Source organism: Hypomesus transpacificus, chromosome 2 (assembly GCF_021917145.1).
Source record: "Hypomesus transpacificus isolate Combined female chromosome 2, fHypTra1, whole genome shotgun sequence".
NCBI lineage: Eukaryota > Metazoa > Chordata > Actinopteri > Osmeriformes > Osmeridae > Hypomesus > Hypomesus transpacificus.
In genome coordinates, this window is record NC_061061.1 from 3,086,828 (window position 1) to 3,100,771 (window position 13,944).

At 54.2% G+C, this 13,944-nt stretch overlaps 2 protein-coding genes across 4 annotated transcripts in view; one reads left to right on the plus strand and one right to left on the minus strand.

Annotated features, from left to right (window-relative positions):
- The first annotated feature begins 187 nt into the window (after nt 1-187).
- kirrel3l (kirre like nephrin family adhesion molecule 3, like) lies at nt 188-9,497 on the plus strand. The gene is given in 12 exon segments (XM_047032429.1): nt 188-204; nt 294-345; nt 347-443; nt 549-676; nt 2,285-2,411; nt 2,877-2,977; nt 3,813-3,968; nt 3,970-4,015; nt 5,256-5,375; nt 5,668-5,777; nt 5,998-6,087; nt 6,238-9,497. Coding segments are annotated over 12 exon segments (1,554 nt in total). The 3' UTR covers nt 6,748-9,497.
- zmp:0000001114 (suppressor of tumorigenicity 14 protein) overlaps nt 9,105-13,944 on the minus strand; it is a 25,859-nt gene continuing 21,019 nt past the window's right edge. For all 3 annotated transcript variants that reach the window (XM_047027071.1, XM_047027063.1, XM_047027079.1), the window contains exons 16-19: nt 13,684-13,864; nt 12,442-12,710; nt 11,150-11,286; nt 9,105-10,769 (exon numbers count right to left, since the gene is read on the minus strand). In XM_047027071.1, the coding sequence (XP_046883027.1) occupies nt 10,605-10,769; nt 11,150-11,286; nt 12,442-12,710; nt 13,684-13,864 (752 nt within the window). In that variant the 3' untranslated portion in view covers nt 9,105-10,604. The remainder of the gene's footprint in view (nt 10,770-11,149; nt 11,287-12,441; nt 12,711-13,683; nt 13,865-13,944) is intronic.

Sequence of the window (13,944 nt, forward strand, 5' to 3'; positions counted from 1 at the left end):
CACGCTGATGCCCATTTACACACATGCACACACACACATGCATACACATACAAACACGTACATACAGTACACACACACACACACACACAAACATGTAAACACACACAGACACAAACTCACACACACCCACACAGACATACATCTGTAGCAGAGTCTTGAGCTCACCCCCTCTCCCATCCACTGTCAAATGTCTCCGTTCTCCTTGTCAGTAGTGTAAGCCATTTCTGTAAACACCCGTCGGTCTAATTGAAAGTGGGCGAGGATAACAACCGCATGGCTCTCTCTCTCTCCAGGTGGGCCAAAGGAGGGGTCCCTATCTCAGAGGCCAATGGGGACAGTCTGGAGGGTGACTGTGGACCACTCCTACTTCACAGACCCCGTCTCCTGTGAGGTGTCCAACTCCGTAGGCAGCACGAACGTCAGCACCCTGGTGGACGTGCAATGTAAGTGCAGCTCGAGGCCCCACGGCCCGTCGGAAAGTGTCGGGAGGTGTCGAAAAGTGTTGTGAACGCGAGGAGCGTCGGTTTGACTGCGTCGTTCCTCCACAGTCGGGCCCAGACTCCTGTCCGAGCCCAAGCCCATGACGGTGGACACGGGGATGGACGCTGCCTTCACTTGTGGCTGGACGGGGAACCCTCCACTGACTCTGGCCTGGACCAAGCAGGGCTCCAACGTGGTAAGAAAGCAAGCTTTTCCTTCCACATGAAATCACCGACACCCCCTCCTCCCCCTCCTCCCCCTCCTTCCTCCCCCTGCCTCGACACGCTCCTGCTTGGCCCTGGGTCTTCCTCACCTCCTGTCAGCGTGACTTCATGTGGCTGAGACGCTCTCCCGGTACACACGTTCACACGTCCCTGTCAGGATGTCCTCTCAGGGGGGGGGGGAAACCGTCCTCGCCTCCTCTCGGTCCCTGGAAGAGGTTGTTTCGTTCTGTCCGTCTGCCTGTCTGTCTGTCTGTCCGCCTCTCCATCTCCGTCTTTTCGGGCCCGGGAATGTCTGACCGTCCGTCCGTCTGTGTGCCCATGTCAACGGCGCGCCGCCTCACCAAGAGAGCTGACATGCTGTCATCACAAAGTGGCCACTGGATCAATCAATCATCCAATCACCGGAGCTGTGGCTCCAAAGCCAACGATTTAGAGAGAGCCTTCTGCCAAAGCCATTTCTCAGAAGTCCAACCCGAGACAGCCACCCCCCCCTCCTTCCCCCCACCCCTCCCCCCCATTCGGGGGAGTAAAACGTGACATTTCCACCTTTTCCTTTTAACTTCCTGGTGGAGCGAGTCCTCCACTTGGGGGACTTGGGTCCCCCCACCCCCCCCCCCCCCCCCCCCCCCACATCCCCCCCACCCATAGGAGGCTCTTTCCTCGCCTCTAATCCGATTTCAGAGGCAGCTCCGGAGAGCAACGCCGGTACGAGACGCCCCGAGACGACGGCGCGTGCGATGCTGTCATCTCGGAGAGTGAACGCTTTCAGGCTTCCAGGGGAAAAAGCACGGCCACTCTTTTAATCCACCCCCCCCCCACCCCCGCCCCCCTCCCTCTCTCACTGCATCTCCCATAGCCACCAGTAATGGATTAATTGGGTTACTCTATGAGTGCGTCGGAATAAAATATATATTTCTTTTTTTTTGCGCAAGAGAGCGAGGGACAAGGAGCCAGGGCGTGGGGGGTGTGTGGTGTGTTTGTGTGTGTGGCTGGAGGAGGGGGGGAGCGGATGGGTTGGGTGGAGGGGGGGGGTGGAGGAGTGGGAGAGGGAGTAAATGGATTAATCGCAGCTTGATGGCATGGCAGGATCGATGGGCTAACGAGCGAGAGGGGCGGAGTCGCTCCGGAGGCGAAGGCCCCGCTCACACCACGGAGCCCCTCGTATCTGTCCCCGCCGTTCAATTAGGACACTCTGCCCGGCGCCGTGGTCACCGCCGAGGACCGTCTGGAGAGCTTAATGCTGTGATTAAAGCCGCTCGCTGTGGAATTAAATTGAAAGTGGCACAGCGTTAGTAACGGCGTCCGGTCGGCCCCCCCTCCGTGCTGATGCATCGGTTGTCCTGCTGATGACCCGCTGGTTAAAATAGTCTCTCTGTTCTCTCTTTTGCCCACCTTTCTCTCTCTCTCTCTCTCTCTCTCTCTGTCTCTCCTTCTCCATCTCTCTCTTCGTCTGTCTGTCTCTCCATCTCGCTCTTTCTTTCTCTCTCCATCTCTTTCTCTCTCCAACTCTCTTCGTCTGTCTGTCTCTCCATCTCGCTCTTTCTTTCTCTCTCCATCTCTCTCTCTCTCCCTGTCCGCAGGTCCTCAGTAACGGGAACACCTTGCAGCTGAAGGCCATCACCCAGGAGGATGCTGGGACATACACCTGCAAGGCCATCGTGCCCCGCATCGGCGTGGCCGAGAGGGACGTCGCCCTGACCGTCAACGGTGAGACGCGTTTCCTTCCCCCCCCCCCCCTCCCACGGGTCACTTCCTGTCCCCGCCCCGCCCTCCTACTACTACTTCCCCGCACTGTGAGGCTGAAGAATGGCTTTAATATCCCCCTCCGTTCTTTACATTTACATTTAGTCATTTAGCAGACGCTCCTATCCAGAGCGACTTACAGTAAGTACAGGGACATTCCCCCCGAGGCAAGTAGCGTAAAGTGCCTTGCCCAAGGACACAACGTCATTTGGCTCAGCCGGGAATCGAACTGGCGACCTTCAGATTACTAGCCCGATTCCCTAACTGCTCGGCTACCCTTCTCCCAGACTCTCAGACTCGATCGCATCAAAGATTCCACATGTTAGCCCTCGCTTTTGTGTCCATGTCTCAAAAACACTCTTCTCTTGCCCCTCTCTCCCCCTCCCCCCCCCCCCCGTCTCCCCCCCTGCTCTCGCTCTGTCTCTCCAGGCCCACCTATCATCACAGCAGAGGCCACGCAGCACGCTGTCAAGCACTCCAAGGGCAAGCTGGAGTGCCTGGTGGGAAGCAGCCCCCCTCCGGAAAAGATTGTAAGTGATCCTCTTGTCTTTGGCGGCTGCTGTTGGTTTGCATTTCACTCGAGTGGACTCTCGCCGTCCACCTTCTGCCGCGCGCACACACTCGAGAGAGAGAGCGAGTCGTGCGCTCCGCCGTTGCCCTTTATCTCGCGCTCTACGCGCACGCGCAGACGGGCACGGTCGCACGCACGCCCTCGCACGGCAATCCTCCACCCACCCGCACGCACGCACACACACGTACCTTCTCTCACACTCACAAAGAGATGAGTGAGTTGGTAGTGGTGGTGGGGGGGGAGGGGGGGTCTGTGTGGAGACTGGCTTCCTGCAGTCTCCAGCCAAACCGCGCTCAATTAGCAGCCCATCAGGCTCGACTGCTGTGACCCTGTTGAACTGGCGAGCGTGGGCCCGGCAGAGAGAGGATAATTAGGGTCTGAGGAGATGTGAGGGCCAGGTGCCCCCACCGGCCTCGCAACACGGGAGCCTCGCAGCCTCTCCCTCCTCCTGCCTCCTCGCCTGCCCCCCCACCCCCCCCCCCACACACACACCCCTCACCTGCTCTCCCCCCCCCCCCGAGTGCAGACGTGGGAGGCAGTTTAAACACAAGGCTGCGAACACTGCCAGCCAGGGACTGCTTTGAAGGTCGACGGAGGGAGAGAGAGAGAGAGAGAGAGAGAGAGAGTAGCGGGGGGGGGGGGGGGCGGACAGTCTGTCCAGGGCCCACAGTCAGAGAGGGTAGCCGAGATCTGACGAAGCTCGGCCGCGGTCGACTTGTTCTCTTATAGCGGCCCTGTCGGTCGAACGCCACTGACCCCCCCTTGCTGTTTGCCTGCTGTTCTCTCCTCCTCAGGTGTGGAGCTTTGGAGACGCGAGCCTCTCGTCCGGGTCTTCCGGACGCTTCTCCGTCCAGACGGTGGCCAGCAGCGACCACGGCGTGCTCTCCTCCCTCGTCCTGTCCGAGACGCTGGCCCAGGACTTCCAGCTGCGGTTCAACTGCACCGCCTGGAAACCGCTTCGGCACCGACACCGCCCTGGTCACCCTCAAGGAGCAAGGTGCGCACCCACCACATCCTGTTTCCTGTTTCCCCTCGTCCAAAGCCCGTCCTCTGGAACGCTAGGGCGCCGAGCGGCAGCCGAGACGCCTCAGCTCAGCCGGGTGTTTGTGAAGAGCGAGGCGGACGGGGGTCAAAGCCAAACTTCAATCTGGCGCTTATCTTAATTATACGCTTCGAATCGATATTCTTTAATCAGAGAGATGGTCTCCCCTTAATGAAAACGCTCGCTCCCGCAACGTCGCCATCGATCGAGGGGGGGCCCCGAAGTCAATTAGGAGGAGTCACAGGTGTGGATCAGGAGTTTTTGCTCCCCCCCACCCCCAGCTCCTCCCTCACCCCCCTCCCCCCCCCCCCAACCCCTATACTCCCCCCACCCCCACCAACCGCTACACCAGCCCCCTTAAACAAGCTTAAATAAGGCTGAGCTACTTCAACTCGGGCAATGGCACGGGCGGAAGCCTTTGTTGCACTAAGACACCCAAAAGTAAGGTCCTCGCCGGCAATTTACATCAACGCGGCCAAGGCGGGTCTCGGGAGGGCCGGGGAGCCGGTATCTCCTGGAATCTCTAATTAGATTACTGTCTATTGCTTCATTGCGTGTCAGGCCTTGTTACCCTTCCTCCAGAGAGATTAGAGACACAAGGCGGGCCGCCGGGCGCAGAGGCAGTGTGTGCAGGCCGAGCGAGAGCGGGTGTACGGCGTACGCATTCGTATGGGCTGTGGCGTGGGCAGGATTAGAGAGGAGGATGGATGGATCTGTTTCCATCTCGCTCCCCATCTCTCCTCTCGCTTGCTCTCTGATCCGCGGGGTCTTGACACTGACACTGTCTGTCTTTTCCCCCCCCTTCTCTCTCTCTCTCTCTCTCTCTCTCTCTCTCTCTCTCTCTCTCTCTCTCTCTCTCTCTCTCTCTCTCTCTCTCTCTCTCTCTCTCTCTCTCTCTGTCTGTCTCTCTCTTTCTGTCTCTCTCTCTGTCTCTCTCCATCTCTATCTCTCTCTCTATCTCTCTGTCTCTCTCTCTCTGTTTCTGTCTCTCTCTCTGTCTCTCTCTATCTCTCTCTCTCTCTCTCTGTCTCTCTGTCTCTCTCTCTCTCTCTCTGTCTATCTCTATCTCTCTCTGTCTCTCTCTCTCTCTTTCTCTGTCTCTCTCTCTCTGTGTGTTTTTCTCTCTCTCTCTCTCTCTCTCTCTCTCTCTCTCTCTCTCTCTGTCTCTGTCTCTCTATGTCGTTCTCTCTCACAGAGGCTCTGCCCATGCTGATCATCGTGGGGGCGTCTGTGGGCGGCGGCTGTGTGCTGCTCATCTGTGTGGTCACCCTTGTGTCTTTGTGCTGCAAACACACTGGCAAAGGTGAGCTCAACGGTCAGTATGGGAACAAGGAGCCAGGGCTGGGCTGCACTTCATTGTCTCACATCAGTTCATGACATTACAATCCCACCCGTCCATTTACACTTGATTTAATTCCGGTTCCGGAATTGACTTGATTAAATTCACATTTTTGAATTTAATTGGTTAGGGGGGGGAAGAAGAAAAAAAGGGCCTCAAGAATTTGAATGCCGGCTCTTTCGACTGTCTTTGTAACGGTGTGTTAATCCTGCTGTGTGTTGAACCCCCCGTCTCCCCCCCCCCCCGTCTCCCCCCCCCCCCCACACAGGTAAAAAGTGCACTCGTCTCTCCAAGAGCGACATCCGAGTCCAGATCGTCCACAGCGATCACAACGCCACCCGCGGCAACGACGACGAGGAGGACGTCAAGGAGCCCATGGTACTCATCCCCCCCTCCGCTCTGCACAGAACAGTAATCTATATTCATGTTTGGGGGAGGGAGGAGCGCATGTTTTACCGTGGAATGGGGATGCACCGATCCTTTATTTGGGGGGGGGGGGGGGGGACGGCGGGGGGGGAGGGGGGGGGGGGCGTTCTTGTTCTCATTCGCCGGCGCCGTTCAACCTTGTTATTCCTGAACGCGCTTGCCTTGCCCTCAGGCTCCCAACAGCAGCGAGTCTCCGGGGACGTCTCGCACGGAACACAGCGACCTTCTGGAGGAGGAGGACGACGAGCGCTCGGACACCAAGGTAAGACAAAACCTCCTGAAATCATTCAACGCTCAACCCCTCCCCCCCCCCCCCCAAAAAAACACGACAACTCTCCGCTAAAAGCGTTGTGTAGGAAAGTAGGAACGCGACCCTAACGAAACAATAACAACCTGTTCCCCTCCCCCCCAGGACCCCACCAACGGCTACTACAACGTCCGCGCCCACGAGGACCGCAACGTCCGCAGCAGCGGCTTCTCCGAGTACGTGCCCAACCCCCGCCCCGTCTACACGCCCTCCCAGCTGCCCTCCCCCAGCCCGCTCTACGGCCAGCACGCCGCCCAGCCACGCATCTACGACTTCTCCCACCGCTACGCCACCACCACGGGCGCCCGCTCCACCTACGAGCAGCAGCAGGCGCAGCAGCAGCAGGCGGCCCAGCCCGCCAGCATCTACCCTGCCGACCCCGCCTACAGCGGCTCCGCCTATCTGCCCACCTCCGCCTCCGCCACCGCCACCTACGGCCGCGCCTTCACCAGCTACGTCAAGCCGGCCTCCTACGAGAAGGTGGACGCCTACGACCAGTCGGACCAGGCCAGCAAGGTGTCGGGCTCGTCCCGCTTCTCCTACGCCTCGTCGCAGGTGTCCTCGCAGCAGTCCGACTACGGGCGCCCGTCGCAGCGCATGCAGACGCACGTCTGAGCGGGGGGCGAAGACGCGCGGGAGTGGTCGATAGGGGGGGGGGGGGGACTCGGGATCGCCTCTGCGAGGGAAGCGTGGGGGGAGGAGGGGGGAGTATCGTGAAGGCGAGAAGAGACTCTTTTGATTGGTCCTTCTTCCCCCCCCCCCCCGGATGCTTTTGGAGGGAGACGGTGTGATCTCGGTTGTGGGAAGATGACCGTCCTTCATTTATTATTGTGTTGTGAACGAACGCGGGCGGGTGCCGTGGGTCCCCTACGAAGTCCGCGAGGAGGCGGAGCCCGCTGATTGTGACTCGACGCTCAGTCATCTCACACGCCACAGTGGGATGTCTCACGGGGTTACCAGGTTACTGTAACCACGGTGACAGCCTGAGCCCACCCTGGGACTGGGTTTAGTGGGTCGAAATGGAAGACCATCCCACAATCGCACCTTTTGACTTTGAGTCGGGCCAAAAACAATCCGGGTATATCGATCCCAAAGGATTCCAGAGTCTGCATCGAACTTCAGAACAGAAGCCGGACAAAACACTGTCGCACGAAGACAACAAAAGATCACGGGCGAAAGAGGGAGCAAAAAAACACGTGACAAAGAACACAAAAAATGACAGCTAACACATTGTTGTCACCAAGTGTTTGCCGGCATGCGAGAGGAATCCCAAGCACATGTTAGTGTCTTTATTCGACAACAGACTGAGCGACACACAGATGGCCCTTCACTTCCCTTCACCACAGGCTGTCTCTGGTGACGACACGCTGGCATTCCACGGATTGTTCTAGTCAGTGGCGGAATTCTTTTGGCCTGAGCTACATTCCCTTGGCTTTAAACAACGTCTTTTTTTCTGATAAGGAGTTAGGAGTGATGGATCAGCCAGTGCCGATTGCTGGGGAGTTAGGGTAGAGGGAATTATGAAGTGAATGGGTATTGTAGCTTTTCATGCTAACGAGAGATGTGTCATTGTTCCGGCATGTTGGACATGTCCATGACAACCCAAAGATGGGGAGCAACAAAGTTCTCGAGGACAAAGGAAATGCCTCGTCTTTATCTGGGTACTATTTTTCCGACCGTGTCTCCAGACTGCTACATGGGGAGCAGGCTATCTCCAGAACAATCAAAGGATGGGCTTTGTAAATGGGTGGTTATCTTGGACTCTTTGAGATAAGCTTGACATGCAGTCTGATCTTAACCAGTCGTAGATGGGTTCATAAGACGTGAAGTCATTGGACTGGACACGGTTTCACAACACAATCAAGTAGCTTCAATATGTTTACAAAAGATACACAGTACTACCCAGACATACTGACTAATTAACTGTACAAAGGGGTGAGCCCAATCTTTCTCTGTTGCATGCAGATGATGTCTAGTGAAACTCTTCAGCCTTTCTTTTCATGTCCATTCCTTGTTTGAGAGATTGCTTACTGCACCTGGCCCAGTTGCATTCCACTTCCTGTTACCTTCCTGAATACCAGGAAGTTTCTGTCTGGAATCCTGTACTGCCATTGGTCTCTCAAGTATTACCAGTCAGCCCAATTTGAGAACAAATGTCACAAAGTGAACCATGGAGATCATTGCTCGTCTTTATTTTTATATTTTATATAAGCCTTAATGTACAGCGTGGAAGCTGCTCTATTGTAAAGTATCTTTATATTATATATACATTATGAAGCTCTAACTTGACTGATTTTATTTGGGTCCACAAATGTCTTTCTTTGAAAGTTGTCCATCAATCACTGAATGCGGAAAGATTAACTATGCTTTTTTGAAACAACTAATTGCCATTTTCCTTTTCTTTAAAAAAAAATATGTATTAAGAATTTTATTTGCTAAAAATGAGCTATCGTTGCTTGTAACTTTGTACACATATTTATATTTAAATAAAACCATTTCAGATAAAAAAAAAGGCCATGTTGTTTTTGTTTTCTGTAAGCCGGGAGAGTCCAGGCACCGGGAGAGAACAGAGACAAACAAAGCTGCCCACATTGATGAATACATAAATTAGCCGCCCTGTGTTGACTCTCCCCATCTCCCAGTGGAAGCCAGCTTTTAATGAAGACAGATGAGCTGGTGGAACTCCTGCTGTCTCCAGACTCGGCTCCTCATCCTGCCACACCCAGCTCTCATGGTAATAGGATGGTGCTGTGACAAAGCGGGGTATGATGTGACTGCCTCGTCACCTCAGCGTCTGCTTCCACCTCCGACGCGGCCCCAGGTGGACGTGCTGGTCACGGCGGGGAGGAGAGATCCACACATTACAATACTGCTGAAGGAAGGGACAGTCTGCACAGTACGTAACAGTCTGCACAGTACGTAACGGGGACTAGTCATTGACGAATGACTGCTGAAGACGGAGACTGCAAGGCTTCAGATAAAGGATGTTTAATGAATCATAAATCTGTCATATAAAAACAAAACATTTTGAAGGGGACGAGGCAGAGATCCACAGTCCACAAACAACACGAGCAACTGCAGTGCACATAATTAATTAAAATACAAACATCTATGTATAATATAACTCCCTGATTGCATAGTTTGAGAAATACAGTAGCCATTCCAAACGTGTCAATATGAAAAAAACTGACAATAAAACATTTCTACATATTATATTGCTCATCTCATATATTTTAGATTATATGTCACTCAGTTCTCTCATTACCATGTTCCCCATCTTTGGCTTTTAGTTGTAACATTAGAGAGAATCTGTATTGTGTAGGGAGTGAGGGGGAAGAAACCTGATGAAGAATTTGACAGTTGAAAGCGGAACCAGAATTGACCAATGAGTAGAGACCTCCACGGTAGAGGTGAGAGCCCATTTTGTTGCTCTGGCAACCGGAGAATCCCCTGCCACTGATTGGCTTGAGCTCTCACACACACACACACACACACACACACACACACACACACACACGGACTGACAACCCCATCAGGCTCAGCTTAACCGTCAAACAGAGAGAGCAGACCAGTTTCCCTGGGTCTTATCCTCCATCTGATTCGTCCCTGGTTCTGGAGGCCTAGCAGGTCCTACTGCAGGGAAACCAGCATGCACAGATACACTCACCGCTAACAAAAGGCAACAAGGACACAAACATCCGTCTCATATAAATAAGTCAAAATATCCCAATACACGTCAAGCTACACTATAGAGGCAAATTGTCAGAGGACAGGATCGTCACAGAAAAGAAATAGGATGGAAAATCAAACCAAAATCGAAAACGACCTTCTTCAATCCTGCTTCCTTGGTTCGTTTGGTGCTGGTCTGCACTTCGAATATGTTTAGTCTTACAACGGCATGGATAAAACTGGGCAAATGCCATAGGAGTGGAGTGTCAGTAAAATGCACATTTCATTATTTACATGTTCATGAATATTCGTGGAACATGACATGATTGATAGGGTTGCAAAAGTCTTTTTTAATTGTAGAAACTCTGCTGTGCAACGAAGAAAAAATACAAATACAAAATACAACAGGAACCCAGATACAGGGGAAAAAATAGGGATGGAAAAAAAAGAGAAAGTGTGCCAGAGAAAATGAGAGCGCAAGACATAGGAAATGAGAGCGCTCGCAAGGGATAGAGGGAGAGAAAGTGGAAGAGAGAGTGAAAAAGAAGGACAGAGATAGATAGGGAGAGAGAGATAGGGAGAGAGAGAGGCTAATCTCAAAGCATTTGGAGTCAGTGATGTGAGAGTGTGGCCGAGTAAAGCCAGCCCAGTGGCGAGGGCTCGACTCGGAGGGCGTCTGGGCGGCCGACTGCTTTCGCGGTCGTGGTGCGACTCGTCCCCAATCGCACTCCACGCAGCCTCCCTCTTCTTTCTGGGCTCCGCGACGTCGGCCCCCACGCTGGCTCCCTCCTGTCCCTTCGTCATCAAATCCCCGTCGTCGTCTGGATCCATTCCCTGAGCTTGGTGACGCGCGTGTAGACACCGGGCTTGTTGCGACGAGCGCAGCCCTCGCCCCAGCTCACGATGCCTGACTGGAACCAGCGGCCGCTCCTCTCCTCAAAGCACACCAGGGGGCCCCCAGAGTCTCCCTGGACAGGGGGGGGGGGGGGGGGAGGGGGAGGGGAGGTAGGTCCAGATGAGATTGCCCGTGTGCGAGCGTGCGATGATGTATGCGAGTGAAGTCATGGCCGTGTGATGGAGTGTGGGTGTGTAACCTACACGGGTGAATGAGCGTGTGGGTGTGTGTGCGTGTGTGGTGCGTGTCAGTGCGAGTGTGTGTGTATGAAGGCGTGTCTGTGTCGACGTGTATGTGTGCGTATGTGTTAATCTGAGCGTGTGTGTGTTCAATTACCAGAACTCGAGTGAGTGTGTTTATCGTTTTTATGAATGAGTGCACATGCACATACACTATTGATATGCTCATTTGCATTGTGTGTGTGAGTGTGTGTGTGTGTGTGGTTTCCAGTACCTGGCAGGCGTCCACTCCTCCAGCCAGGAAGCCGCTGCAGAGCATCCTGGAGGTGACCTGTCCCTCAGTCACCACGTTACACACAGAGTCGTTGATGATCTTCACCTCGGCCTTCTGCAGCAGCCGAGAAACACTGCCTGAGGACGGAGAGGACGAGGGAGGGAGGCGGAAAGCAGTGGGGAAAGGGGGAGAGAAGGAGGGGAGAAGAGTAGGGGAGGAGGAAGAGGAGCTCGGTTACCATGGGGTGAGATGACCTTCCTGTTCACCGCCATCACAAGCCGTCCTAATGTGTTGCTGTAGGCTAATGGTTCTTTAACATGGCTCCCCAGAGACCGGGCCTACCTGCTCGGGAATACGGACGTGGAAACGGATCTTACTGGAAGTGACGGCTGATTAGGAGAAGATGACGGGAGGGAGAGAGGTGGAAGACGAGGGGGGGGGAAAGAAGGATATCTCGCTGAGGGTGGGGATGAAGGGAGGAGAAGGTGGAAGGGGGAGGGAGAAGGAAGACGTGATGGAGGAGAAACTGAGGGGGGGGGGGGTCATGCGGAGCGAGGGATGAGAGGGATATGTCATCATAAAAGAGAGACGAGGGAGGAGCATTCCAAGAGGTGGAAGCTACAGCCAGGGAGGGGGAATTTCGGGAGATAAGAAGCTTAGAACAGAGGCTCGCCCATGGTGTCAAAGACATCGGGATCACCCATAACATCGCTAGGCAACACATCCCACTTGTAAACACTTATACGGTGGAAAGGATATCACACAGAGGGGCCCCGATCCAACCCAACACCCCGGGGCTTCAGGAAAGAGCCTTCCAGGATTAGGGTCTAGAACGGAAGCCTTCAGGGTTGGGATCGAGAACCGTGCTCTTTAGGATTAGGGTCTAGAACGGAAGCCTTCAGGGTTGGGATCGAGAACCGTGCTCTTTAGGATTAGGGTCTAGAACAGAAGCGTTCAGGGTTAGGATCTAGGACCATGCTCTTTAGGATTAGGGTCTAGAACAGAAGCGTTCAGGGTTAGGATCTAGGACCGTGCTCTTTAGGATTACGTCTAGAACAGAAGCGTTCAGGGTTAAAATCTAGGACCATGCTCTTTAGGATAAGGGTCTAGAACAGAAGCGTTCAAGCCTTAGGATCTAGGAACATGGTCTTTAGGATAAGGGTATAGAACAGAAGCGTTCAGGGTTAGGATCTAGGACCATGCTCTTTAGGGCAAGGTTCTAGAATGGGCCCCTTTAGGGAGAGGTTCTAGAACAAAAGCCATGAGGGTCAGGGGTCAGACGGCGGTCCTACCTCCTTCCCGGAGGGTGCCCCAGCCCGTCACCCAGCAGCCCAAGCCTGCGGGGAAGACATGCGACAGGGCGGGCAGACACACGGGGTGGATGGTGTTGGTGAACTCCAGCGGCCGACTCAGCTCCAGCAGGGCCACGTCGTAGTCGAACGTCATCGGGTTGTAGTCTGGATGAGTGATGATGGTCTTCAGTGAGCGCATCTCCACGCCCTCCGTCTTGTACAGGTCCTGCATCCCGCTGTACGTCTGCCAGTTGGCCGCCACGTGGTTACTGAACAGGGAAGATTATTTACTCAGCCTATCGCCATTTCCTTTGTTTCCCAATGTTATCATCGAAACCAAACACATAAAGAGGGTGATGGAACTGTGTGAAGTGAACAGCCAGTGGCCCTGTCCTCCCTTGTACAGAACATTCCGGTATTCTCCAAGGCTTCAAAGCTTCGACCAAACTTCTTCAACATAACTACCTTCCTAGGAGAGGTAGAGACATCCAATCACGGAACTAGAGCGCTGGTAATGGTTGTTAGTGGAAAAGCTGCAGTGCCCCTAAGAACACCTTCCCCTCACAATGACACTAATACTTAATGGAGTTTGGAAGCTGTGTGGCTGGTGCTCCACCTACTGAGGAGAGACAGAAATGCACCCTTCCCAGTACAAAGCCTTCAGTGATGTAAATGTAGCTTGCCCCTCGAGGTATTTTGAATTAAGTGTATCATCTGGGGCTAATTTCCAGCTTCTGAAATTTGTGTAAAAAAATAACCTGTGTTTAAAAATGCCGTTTCCCCACCAGACTGTGCACCCTCATTTTGAGACGAGCGGAAATTACACATTCTAAAACCAGCCCCTGAATGGTAATAACAGAATTAGGGAACAAATATCTACATTAAAGTAGATATTTAATAAAGGCGAACAGGAATAACGTGAGCTCGTCGGGTCTGGGGGAGCCAGATAACTCTTAGCACAAGAGAAACGCGGTGGAGAGCGATGCCCAAGAGCACACAGAAGAGAGGGAGAGGAAGGAGAGGTGAAGGAGGAGCGGAGGATAGGAAAAGAAGAGGAGGAGGGGGGAGCAGAGGAGGAAGAGTAGAGGAGGGGGAAGAGGAGGTCGAGAAGCAAAGGAGGAGGAGCAGAAGGAGGTCGAGGGGTGGGGAGGAGGAGGCACAGAGAAGGAGCAGTAAAGGAGGAAGGGCTAGAGGACGAAGGAGGCGGAGAAGGAGCCAAAGGAGGGCTGACTGAGTACTCACTCGGGGCTGGTGGTCTTGAAGCAGTGGGCCGCCGACAGGAGCCAGGTGTTGGAGATGATTGACGCGCCACACGCGTGCCCGTTGGTCAGGAAGTGGAGGCTCACCTGCCATGGCCACTCCCCCAACTGGGCGTTCTGCCCACCCACGATGCGGTTGAGCTTGTAAGGCCGGGTGCCACAATCTGTGTGAGAACGGAGGGATGGAGGGAAGAAGGGAGGGGGAGGAAGACGAGGGGGCAGAGGTAGACAGCAGGTCGGGGTT